General features: G+C 56.1%; 2 protein-coding genes across 8 annotated transcripts in view; one reads left to right on the forward strand and one right to left on the reverse strand.

Annotated features, from left to right (window-relative positions):
• The window catches only part of CCDC120 (coiled-coil domain containing 120), a 30,743-nt gene extending 23,208 nt beyond the window's left edge, over nucleotides 1–7,535 (forward strand). For 3 of the 7 annotated variants that reach the window (XM_081564839.1, XM_081564837.1, XM_081564838.1), the window contains exons 2-11: nucleotides 218–317; nucleotides 483–573; nucleotides 714–847; nucleotides 1,533–1,673; nucleotides 2,244–2,541; nucleotides 3,025–3,087; nucleotides 3,392–3,566; nucleotides 3,707–3,805; nucleotides 4,961–5,875; nucleotides 6,993–7,535. In XM_081564839.1, coding sequence (XP_081420965.1) covers nucleotides 525–573; nucleotides 714–847; nucleotides 1,533–1,673; nucleotides 2,244–2,541; nucleotides 3,025–3,087; nucleotides 3,392–3,566; nucleotides 3,707–3,805; nucleotides 4,961–5,875; nucleotides 6,993–7,017 — 1,899 coding nt within the window. In that variant the 5' untranslated portion in view covers nucleotides 218–317; nucleotides 483–524 and the 3' untranslated portion in view covers nucleotides 7,018–7,535. Of the gene's footprint in view, nucleotides 1–217; nucleotides 355–482; nucleotides 574–713; nucleotides 848–1,532; nucleotides 1,674–2,243; nucleotides 2,542–3,024; nucleotides 3,088–3,391; nucleotides 3,567–3,706; nucleotides 3,806–4,960; nucleotides 5,926–6,359 lie in introns of those variants that run through there. The other 4 variants (XM_081564835.1, XM_081564834.1, XM_081564840.1 and 1 more) reach the window with 4 other exon arrangements.
• A 604-nt stretch (nucleotides 7,536–8,139) lies between these two features.
• Nucleotides 8,140–10,959, reverse strand: PRAF2 (PRA1 domain family member 2). Its single transcript, XM_081564860.1, has 3 exons — nucleotides 10,757–10,959; nucleotides 9,412–9,629; nucleotides 8,140–8,976 (listed from the first exon to the last, which is right to left on the reverse strand). Exons 1-3 carry the CDS (start codon nucleotides 10,933–10,935, stop codon nucleotides 8,837–8,839), a joined length of 537 nt encoding a protein of 178 aa, XP_081420986.1. The 5' UTR covers nucleotides 10,936–10,959; the 3' UTR covers nucleotides 8,140–8,836.
• Between the last annotated feature and the right edge of the window lie 381 nt (nucleotides 10,960–11,340).

An 11,340-nucleotide genomic window follows, 5' to 3' on the forward strand; every position in this document is an offset into this window, starting at 1 on the left:
GCTACATCCTTAGTCGTAGGCAGATTATTTCATATCTTTGTGTCTTATTATAATCTCTAAAATGGAGGTAATGATGATCACAGAAATTGCCATCGCAGGGTGGTTGTGAGGATTAAATGTGACATATAAGGTAACTGTTCCAAGCACCCAGGTGGTTAATAAAGGCCCACTGTTGTTCTAGTTGGTTGTATCTGTACTGTTAATTCTCCTTTCCCAGGCAAGACTCCTGACGGTGGCCCATGGGCCTCTGAGGAGGTGTTGTAAGTCCGCCCAGCTCCCCACTTGCTGTGCTCCCACTCAATGGGAAGGGAACCAAGGTACCTGGGCCTTGACATTGACACAGATTCTGAGAGGGCAGGCCAAGCAGGTGGGCGGGGTAAGGGTCCTCCTTATTTGCAGCTGGGGCACGGGAACCTGGGTAGGGGTGGAGGGTGGGGGTGCATGCCGGATGATCCCCAGTGGCTCCCCTGCATCACTGCTAGGCCTTGTCCAGCCATCAGTCACGGCATCCTGACAGCTTCAGGATGGAAGTCAAAGGTCAGCTGATCAGCTCTCCCACCTTCAATGCCTCAGGTCGGTTTCTGGTTCCCCCTCTTGCTGTCTCCTCCCCTGTTCTGAGTTACCACTCGCCTGTGTGGGAAAGAGTGGGCCCTGGCCCCACAGCTGCTCCAGGATGCCCCCCACCCCCTGATCTTCACTCTGTTTGTGTCCAGCTGCCCTGTTTGGAGAGGCTGTCCCCCAGATGAAGTCAGAGCGTCTACGGAGTCTGCTCGACCGGCAGCGGGCCCTGCAGGAGGCCCTGAGCCTGAAACTTCAGGAGCTGCGGAAAGTGTGTCTCCAGGAGGCGGTGAGGGCCTGAACCTAAGGGCGTCTGTGGTGGGGGGAGGTGGGGGTGGGGATGGGGGGAGGTGGGAGTGAGGAGCAGGGATGAGGTAGGCAGACTGAGCCATTTGTCTGAGCTGGAGATTCCCCAAAGCTCACAGCTTGGATGTGTTAGAATACGGTACCACAATCCCCTATCAACAATTTGAAATCCAAAAAAAAAAAAAAGAAGAAGGAGAAAAGCCTCAAAGACAAAAGAAGTTATTTCCCAAACTTGGCAGTAAAACCTGACCAGAAGTGACACAGGCTGATTTATAGTTTCGATTTACCTCTCTTGCTGCGAATGTCCACATAGTTTGCCAGAAACGGTAATGCAGTGTAGAGCATGCAGCCCAGGCCCTGAAGGGAGTGTCATATAATATGTAGTATACAGATGGTGTCACCTTTATAAAAACTGTGAAATTCTGGATTCCAAAGCAGGCTTCCCTGCCTCCCATGCCCACCGGCCCTGGGCTTTGGGCGACGGAGGGGCTGAGAGTGTGCCACACACCCACCTGGTGGAGAATTAGGAAGAGGAAGAGAAATAACAGGTGTGGGCACTGAGCAGGGCTGGGCTCCTAGTTGGACTTCTGTACCTTCGTGTTTCATGACTGCTTTGCCCCATCCCCCCAACTAACCCTTGGTAGTCTCCAATCCCTGATCCCACCCAGGAGCTGACTGGCCAGTTGCCCCCCGAGTGCCCACTGGAGCCTGGTGAACGACCCCAGTTGGTCCGCCGGCGCCCCCCTGCAGCCCGCGCCTACCCTCCACCACACCCCAACCCAGCACACCACTCCTTGTGCCCTGCCGAGGTGAGCTGATGGGCATGCCAAGCAAGGTGGGGGGTGGGACAGGATCCTGGAGGAAGCTGAGAGGGCCTTGTGGCCAGGGAAAGGAGAGACTAAGGTGGGGAGGCTTCCCTGGTTGCTCAGAATCCACCTGCAATGTGGGAGACCTTGTTTCCATCCCTGGGTGGGGAAGATGCCCTGGAGAAGGGAACGGCTACCCACTCCAGTATTCTTGCCTGGAGAATCTCATGGATAGAGGAGCCTGATGGGCTACAGTCCATAGGGTCACAAAGAGTCGGACACAACTGAGCACCTTTCACTTTCACTTTCAAGGTGGGGAAGGAAGGAGCTTAAGGGAGGTGGCTTCCAGATCTGAGAGAAGATGCTGGTCCCTAACTATCAGGATAAGCCTTTCCCCCTGCCCCAGGAAGATGAGCAGATGCAGCTCTAATGCACACAAACCCTGCCCCCAGGAGGGGCAGGCCCCGCCCCCAGCCTAGCCAGGCTCTGACACAGCCTGGTCCTCGCCCTGGCGCCTGGCATTTCCATTTCCAACATCTGGTACTGTCGCACCCTCTCGGGTGGGCCTCGCAGGAGCTGGCACTTGAGGCCCTGGAGCGAGAGGTGTCTGTGCAGCAGCAGATCGCCGCAGCTGCCCGCCGCCTGGCCTTGGCCCCCGAGCTCAGTGCTGAGCAGCGCCGGCGCCGGCGTCAAGTCCAGGCAGATGCCCTTCGGAGGTTGCACGAGCTGGAGGAGCAGCTTGGGGAGGTCCGGGCCCGCCTTGGCCTCTCCGGGCTCCCGCCATCCCAGCCCCTGCCCCTGTCCACTGGAGGAGCCGTTATCACCGCCCAGGGAGTCTGCCTGGGCACGCGCCTCACTCAGCTCAGCCATGGTGAGCCAGGCCCTGTTATCCCACCGACAAGAGTGGGAAGGTGGGCACTGGCTAAAGGACCTGGTAGGGGTGGAGTGGATGAGCAGCCAGTGAAGATTGGGGGAGGTAGGCAAGACTTAGGGGACCCTAGCTGTGAGAGGAATTGTTGTAGACTGCTCCCAGGCAAGGGTGGGGACATTGGGAACAGGCCTCAGGAAAGTGAGGGACAGGGGCTTCCCTGGCAGTCCAGTGGTTAAGGCTCTGCACTTCCACTGCAGGGGGCACAGGTTTGATCTCTGGTACAAGAACTAAGATCCCTCATGCTGCTCATTGCAGCCAAAAAAAAAAAAAAAAGTGAGGGACTAAGCCCCTGGTGGTCTTGGATTTAGGTAAAGGTGGATTCTTGGGAAGTGTACCAGGTGGGGAGGAGACTGTCCAGTGGTGTAAGGGGGTGGCACCCAGGTCTTGCATTGATAAGCCTGGGTCTCCCCTTTTCACCTGTAGAGGACGTAATTCTGCACTCGGAGAGCAGCTCCCTCTCAGAGTCTGGGGCCAGCCATGATAATGGTGAGAACCCTTGTCCCCTAAAACCTCCTGTTCTTTGATGCATCGCCCCTGCCCTCCCTCTTCAGCTCCTCTTTAACCACACCCCATCCTCTAGTGGAGCCCCCATCTTCTTCACTTCACTGCCTTCCCCCCGCCATCCCTCCCATCAGCCCCAGTTCCTGTCCTCCTCCCTTGGTTCCTCCTCCACCTGTCCTACCCTGCTTAGCCCTCTGCACCTCCCTACCTCCCTAGCCCCTGCCCTTTGCTTTGTCCGCAACCCTCCCATTTAATCCCCCCCCACCACCATTTTCTCCCTTCTGCTCAGAGGAGCCCCGTGGCTGCTTCCCTCTGGCTGAGCGCCCCTCACCGCCCAAGGCCTGGGACCAGCTGCGGGCAGTCTCTGGGGGCAGCCCTGAGCGGCGAACCCCATGGAAACCACCGCCATCGGATCTTTATGGGGATCTGAAGGGCCGGCGAAACTCTGTGGCCAGCCCCACCAGGTGAGGGTGAGCCCTTCTGTTCCTTCCGCAGAGCCAGGAGTTGGGGCTGAGCCTGGGTGGGCAGGAGGACCTGCCTGCTGGGAGGTATGGTCTCTAACCTGGCCCCCACCCCCACCCTGGGCCTGCACGTCTCTGTCTAGCCCTACACGCTCACTGCCCAGGAGTGCCTCCAGTTTTGAGGGGCGAAGTGTGCCTGCTACCCCTGTCCTCACCCGGGGCGCTGGCCCCCAGCTCTGCAAGTAAGTGGATTCTAAGGGTGAGTTTGAGGACCAGAGGAGGGAACTGGTAGTTCTAACAGAGGGTACTGGGGAGAGTATTATCCAAGAGTGTAAGACATGAAAGATTAGGCTTTGAATCCATTAGTTTTATTCTGATTTTCTGTGTAGGTTGTATGAAAAAGCAAGAATTTTATTTATGCTTCAGAACTTTTGTTCATAATGCATTCTATTACATGATAGAGAAATATAGGTAAAATATCTTTTGGAATATGCCATACATATGTATATGTAACATCACATTATAAATAAATTTTTTAATTGACCAAAAAAAGAAAAGAAAGGCTGGGCTTTGAAAGGTGAATAGAAGTTGTCTTGGTGGAGAAAGAGGGTGGGGATTTGGGGCAGAAGCATCAAAGTTTGAGTGTGGGCTTTTCTGTGCATTTTGGGCAAGTCATTTCCCTTCTCTGAATCTTGGTCTCCTCACTTGTGAAACAAGCATATCAATATCTGTCTCTGGAAGACGCTGTAGGCATAAATGAGTTCTGGTTAACATGTGCTGCATACCTACCATCTGCTAGGAATCAGTCCTTTACTTGGTATCAAACTCATTTAGTTATCACAACATCCCTATGAGGTAGATGCCATTATTATTCTCATTTTAGAGATAAGAAACCTGAGACACAGAGAGGTTAACTAACTTGCTGGTAAACTGAAGACCTGGTATTTAAACCCAGACAAGTTTGACTTAAGAGTGCGTGCTTTTAACCATGGCAGTCTCCTAGTCCTTAAACAAATATGTACTTACCAAGTGCCTACTTTTTCCAGGCTGTGAGCAAAAGTCCCCATCCTTGTGACGCTTGCATTCTATGAATAGTGTCCTCCTCTGCTAGCATTTCCTCTGGAGCCCCTCGCTTCCATCTCCCTCAGAGCTAACAGCCCCAGGCACCCCCATACATTTTCAACCCCTTTGCTCCCCAGTCCTGGCTAGGACCTCTGCTGCTCTTTATGTGCCGCTCCCTAATGCCTTTACACCCCATTTCTAGTCTGGGGCCCATTCTGGAGTGTGAAAATGAAGGCCCAGAAAGAGGCATGGAGGGGGGCGGGGCGGAGGGTACTCATCCCATCTGACTGATATTTCTGACCCTTCTCCCATCACCCCCACCTCTGTGCCCCTAGACCCGAAGGCCTCCATTCTCGCCAGTGGTCCAGCAGCCAGGACTCCCAGATGGGCTTCCCACGGGTGGACCCTGTCTCCGACCGCACCTCCCTCTTCGCAGCTCGCACCCGCCGCAGCAATAGCTCCGAGGCCCTGCTGGTGGACCGGGCAGCGGGTGGGGGAGCTGGCTCCCCACCCGCACCTCTGGCTCCCCCTGCCACCGGTCCCCCAGTCTGCAAGAGCAGTGAGGTGCTATATGAGCGCCCCCAGCCAACCCCTGCCTTCTCCTCCCGCACGGCTGGCCTCCCAGACCCTCCCCGGGCTGCCCGGCCCAGCTCAGCCGCACCGGCCTCCCGCGGGGCTCCCCGGCTCCCACCCGTGTGTGGGGACTTCCTCTTGGACTATTCCCTGGACCGAGGCCTGCCCCGCGGGGGCGGCGGGACAGGCTGGGGGGAGCTGCTGCCTGCAGCTGAGGTTCCAGGACCCCTCTCCCGCCGGGATGGGCTCGTCGCCATGCTCCCAGGCCCACCGCCTGTGTATGCAGCTGACGGCAGCAGCCCCCTCCTCCGCAGCAAGGACCCCCATAGCCGTGCCCCCCGCACCAAGCCCTGTGGTCTGCCCCTGGAGGCCACCGAGGGCCTGGAGGCACATCCCAACCCTCTGCTGTGGATGCCCCCACCTGCCCGTATCCCCCTGGCCGGTGAGCGCAGCGGCCACAAGAACCTTGCCCTGGAGGGGCTGCGGGACTGGTACATCCGGAACTCGGGACTGGCCTCGGGGCCCCAGCGCCGGCCTGGGCTCCCCCACATGGGCCCGCAGCACCCGCCCTTCCTCCATGCCCGCTGCTATGAGGTGGGCCAGGCACTGTACGGGGCCCCCAGCCAGGCGCCGCTCCCGCACTCGAGGAGTTTCACGGCGCCCCCTGTCTCCGGCAGGTATGGGGGGTGTTTTTACTGATGGGTAGGGGTCTCTTGAGGCAGATGGCAAAGGTGTCCAGGCCAGGGAGCAGCTAGTCATGGTAGCTAATGACAGGGACTACGAAAGAAGTAGTTGGCCTGTGGTCCCTGGGCCCTGCCTGACCCACATTAATCCGTGGGGTCTCGGCAGAGGGGTATCTTGGGCCCCGGAAGCAGCAGTTCTTCACCGAACTATTCAAGAGGTGTAATAGTTGAACAGCCAGTGCATGTCAGCTGAAAATGAGCCTTGAAACTAGGGTGCTGGGAGGAAGGGTTGTCCTGTGCCCCTCACCTTTCTCTTCCTCTTTTCACCGTGCCCTGCACCTGCGAGCCTAAAGGTACTCTCCTGTGCCTGCTTCCACCTCTTTAACGAGCCTCTTTTCCTCTTTCTGTGTCTTGTCCGTCTTTTCCTCTGTCCGGTCTTCCCACCCTGTCTTCTGGATTCCTGCTACCCCTTCTAAAGATACTACGCGGACTTCCTGTACCCCCCGGAGCTGAGCGCTCGTTTAAGTGACCTGACGCTAGAGGGGGAGCAGTCCTCCGGTTCTGACCCCCAGACCCCGGGAACACTGGTCTGACCCCTTCTGACATGCCCCTTATTGGCCTGGGCGAGACTCCAGTCTGGGGAGCACACAGCTGACCTCGCTGAGCCATGGGATAGGGTTGCTGTCACTCCTGGAGGTGGGCACCAACCTGATCTTCCAAGGCCCCTGGCTCCCCGTGGGCCCATAAAGGTGTCTGACACCCTGCGTCTCCTTTCATGCTGTGCTGGGGACTGGGGGCCCTCTGCCAGCTTAAAAGAGAGGAGGTGATGTAATGGAGACTCCAAGCCCCTTCCTCCATTTCTGTTTACAGTTGTGATTTAGGTATTTACTGTCTTCCCCCAACACTAGACATTTTATAAAAAGGGAAACTGTGATCTCATCCTGGTTGGGTTCATTCCTGTCCCTGTGCCCAGCCTGCTCCATTCAGGAACCCCCTCCACAAAATGGACCAGATAGGGTCTTGGGGCCCATTTTAGGGTAGTCAGGAGACTGATGTGAACAGAACTCCCTGCCACCCATCCACTGGGACAGTTTTTTTCTTTTTTTGGCAGAGGTGCCCACATTTGGAAGGAATGAAGTATCTGCCACATGTGGAAGGACTGAAGTCTGGGTGGGAGGCTTGGGTTCATTTTCCTTTCCCCAGGGGTGCCTGAAGGTGCCCCAGACCCTGTCTGTCTGTGCCCGCTGCCTCTACCCACAGAATCAGATGGCTCAGCCTTGGGTGGCAGCCTCTGCCCTTTTCCCAGTCAGGAAGCCCCAGAGGAGGACCAAAGGGCAGAGCCATTGGGTGTTTTGTGTCCTGGAATGCTGCGGTGGTGGAACCTAGCATCTGGTAGATGCCAATGAAATCCTCAAGTGACGTCTTGCCACTGGCTCCATCACATCTTCCTTGGCTTTCCTTCCATCCATGAATTTTTTAAAAAAAATCCACACGAGCTGTGTTTTCTATGATACCTTTCTGTGACTTTCTGAAGCTGGGAGTTCCTCTACCCCCTTTACCTGGTGTGAAAACTTTTCTTTTTGTACCAATGGATCTGGACCCAAAACACTACCCACATTGGAAGGGGATTTCTATAATAAATGTGTAAACTGAACCCATGTATTGCTTCCCTATCTGCCTTGCCTTGGGGGCCCACATCTTTACCTAAGATGACATATTTTAACAAGAAAAAAATATATATATATGTAGCGCTGTGGAAACAGCCTTTGATAACGTAATCTGCTTTGGTTTTACTTGCTTTGTGATGTGGGGCAGCTTCTTCACCTGTCCATGCCCAGATTCCTAGGCAAGAGCCCTTAGAGATAACAAATGATGGCAGCAAACACTGCTTTCCCTTAACTTCCTTGTGTCAAATGATGGCAGCAAACACTGCTTTCCCTTAACTTCCTTGTGTGTTAATGCCACTCTAGGGATTCCCTGGTGGAACAGTGGTTAGGACTCTGCACTTTCACTGCTGGAGAGCCAAGTTCAATCCCTGGTCAGGGAATTAAGATCCCACAAGCTGCTCAGCACTGCAAAAAAACCCAAACAAAAAAAAAAAAAACCTGCCACTCCAGAGGTAATAGATTTGAGAAAGGAACTGAAAGCTAGTCTTTTCAGCTCACATATATGACAGACTCAATCAGAAAAGTCTCCAGCAGAATTGAAAAGCAGGTCACTTCTGGCCATTGAAACACAGACTACCCAAGAGGCCCAAATTGGCTTGAGCAATGCAACGGCCTTTATTGTTGCAGCAATACTGCTATATATGCCCCATTACTGGTCAGGGCTATCCCCACTCCACCCCACCCCACCCCACCCCTTGGTCCTTGTCACTGTGGAATTTTTCGGGCGAGTGGCAGAACTAAGCAGAGCTGGAGGGAGGCAAGTGGGACTGGTAAGTGTTGGGGTCACCTGGGACCAAGGGTTCAATGGGGTCAGGATACCTGAATCCTCTACCCTGATGGGGGCTGAGAACACTTGGATTTTGGGTTCAAAGCTGGGGTGGGGTCTGGAAAAGCCTTGGTCCAGGGTTCAGAGTTTGAGAATGCCTTGGTCCCAGACCCCAGCTTTTTGGACTGAGCATGGAGGATAGATGGGTCCCAGATGGGGGTTGGGGGTGTGGGCCTAGAGTTTGAGGTTGGCTATGGATGCTCTGGTCTCCAACCCTCAGTTTTGGGCCACATGTGTCTCTGGGTCCAAGTTCAAGGCTGGGAAGACTCTGGTTTCCTAAAATGAGGGGGTGGGTGTGGGTATGAGGGAATATCCCAGTTTGGGACCTGGGGAAAGGGTTGCAGTTGTCCTATTTTTTGAACTGGGTGGGAGGCTCCTATTTTAAGGGTTGGGCAAGGGCTCTGGGTTCGGGCCGGGGTGGGGATGGCATTCTCCACGCCTTTGGGTACAGATCCCAGGCCCCTAGGATCCAGCCTCCTGTTCTTGTCCCAGCGCCTCCAGTAGCAGCCCCATTGGTGTCCGCTTGAGACCAATGCTCTCGATCTTGTTCTCAATCTTGTTCTTGAGGTTGCGCAGGCGCAGTGATGCATGCACCAGGATCACTGTGGGCAATACCGAGAGGAGTGGGGTCAGTGGGATGGGACATCTGCCTTTAGCTAATGGGGGGCCAGAGAAAGGAACTGGAACACTGACAGACCAATGGAATGGTTGGTAGCCAGGTCGCCTCCGAACCCTGCTAATATGGTGGAGTAATACGTTTCCCAGTAGGGGCGTGGCCAGAAGGGTGCACAGCAATGGGGACGTGGCCGGCGGAAGGCACTTCATACCAGCAGTGACGCCCAGAAAGGCGGGTAGTAAGAGGGGCGTTACCAGAGAGGGGCACAAAGCCAGAGAAGGCGCTTTGTAAAGGAGGGGTGTGGCCTTGCCCGCCGGGTATCCCAGCCCCCTCTCAGCCCAGGAACCGGGGTAGGGCGGGCCTGGCGCCGTTAGAGAGCGCTAGCCATCTTCCCGGTTATCTCAGGGTAGTGAAGACTCACGAAGCACTGGCCCGGCGATGCTGAGCAGGAAGGTGCCAGCGCCGCCCGCTGCCCAGAGAACGAGGAAGCCGATGGCAAGCACTGCAGCCAGGCAGGCGGCTGGGTGGCTGCGACGGCAGCGGCGCACGGCAGCTCGATTCTCAGCTGCCCACACCAGCATGCCAAGGGCCACCGCCACTACCAGCGCGCTTAGGAGAGTGTGCAGCGGGCGCACGTACCTGTGGGGACAATGGAACTAAGCTAGCCCCCGGGCAGGCGGGGAGAGGGCCTCCCAGACCACCGTCCACCAAAGCCTGGATGGGCCCCAAGAGCTTTGGTTTTTTCCCACCTCTACCCCTGCTCTGGATCCTCCAGCTCGCCAAATACTCCCGCCGGCCCTGCCCCCAAGAGGTCCCACCCTCCAGGTCTTCTAACTTCTGGGAGCCCTGGGCTCCCCTGTGGATCTGTTTTTTAATCAATCCTACAGGCCCATCTTCCTGAGATCTCCGGCTTCAGACCCTCCCATCCTGCAACCCCCCCCCCCACACACACCCAGGCTTACAGCCTCTCCCTGCTCTTTCCTTCTGACCCTGCCCCCCCGCAGGACCCACTCCAGCCGCACCTCCCCATTCCAACCTGACCCCAAACCCACTTTTTGCAAAGGCCCAGCCCTTGCAAATTCCTCTTCCAGTTCTATTTCCATACATTTCCCACTCCCCAGGCCCAGAGTCCCTTCCAGACTTCCTTCCCTTGAAATTCCCCCTCCAGGCTTCCATTTCCTACAGATTCCCTCCATCATTGCTAGAACCCCTTCCAAGCTTTCAGTACCACTCTTAACTTCCAATCCTGACCAAGTCCTTCCTCCAGCTTCTCCATCTGTCCCTCGTTTCAGGCCTTCCATCCTTGGGTCCTTCCTCATGACTCAAGTTTCCCAACTAGTACCTGCTCCTGGAGCATTCCAGTTATAGCCAGGTTCCAAGTCCAGATCCTCCACAAGTCCACTCTTCAACTTGACCAAGTCCAGCCCCTGTCTCTGCAGTAAATTGTTCAAGGCCACCTAAAGCTGGTCCCATCACCCCTCAGGCAGTCATGTCCCAATTTCAGGCCCTCCTTATCTTCAGGTCCACACTTAACCCTACCCCCGCAGGACCTATTCCAGCCGATCCTCCCATCCCAACCTGTCCCCAAACCTTTGCAAAGGCCCAGCCCTCTTCGAGAGCTTCTGTCTCCTAGTTTCCTCCTCAGTTCCATATACTACTGAATTCGCCCTTCAAGGTCTTGCAGCCCTCTAAAAATCCCGCGGGCCCACCCTCCATGCCAGTGGGTATCCCCAGCCAACCGGCGCCTCCCTCCCTCCCTCCCTCACCCGGCCAAAGCGAGACCAAGGCCGAAGCAGATAAGGTAGTTGGTTTGGTAGTAGAGGAGGTTGTTGATGACGCGGTGGCACCATCGCTGCGGGTCGCAAGGATCCGGGGCCACCAGACGCGCCGACCCCAAAACGAAGTCGTCCAAGGCGCGTAGCGGTGGCAGCCGCACCTCCGACATCCTGCCTGTCGATGTAGCTGGACCAGAGAAGCGGTCGGACTACAACACCCGTACCACCCCGCGCAAACACGAGGCACACCGGGAAATGAAGTCTGGACCCTGCAGCCGCTACCCAGACGACCCAGGGGCTGCGCATGTGCACTGATGCACGTAATCGGAAGTGCAAACAACAAACCGGAACTGTGGGGTAGCCGGGGCTGCCGGGAAATTAAGTCTGCGCCATGGGGCGAGACATTCCCATCCACCTCCACACGGGGGCGCCACAGGGACGGTTGTGGGAGATGCTGGCTGTTCTGGCACCAAGTAGCCAGACCTTAAAGGACACGCAGAGACTGTCAGACCGACCAGAGCAAGATCCCACTTCCTTCCTGTCAAGGTCCAAGAGGGTCACACCTTTCAGGAAAC

The sequence above is a fragment of the Giraffa tippelskirchi genome, chromosome X (genome assembly GCF_054371585.1).
Source record: "Giraffa tippelskirchi isolate mGirTip1 chromosome X, T2T-mGirTip1v1.2.pri, whole genome shotgun sequence".
NCBI lineage: Eukaryota > Metazoa > Chordata > Mammalia > Artiodactyla > Giraffidae > Giraffa > Giraffa tippelskirchi.

Bases quoted from the DNA above. Each gene is read 5' to 3' on its own strand.
- PRAF2 (XM_081564860.1), bottom strand. From the start codon at position 10,935: ATGTCGGAGGTGCGGCTGCCACCGCTACGCGCCTTGGACGACTTCGTT. The intron at 9,630-10,756 runs GTGAGGGAGGGA...TTGTCCCCACAG, and splicing joins CTTGGTCTCGCTTTGGCCGG to GTACGTGCGCCCGCTGCACA. The intron at 8,977-9,411 runs GTGAGTCTTCAC...TATTGCCCACAG, and splicing joins CATCGCCGGGCCAGTGCTTC to TGATCCTGGTGCATGCATCA.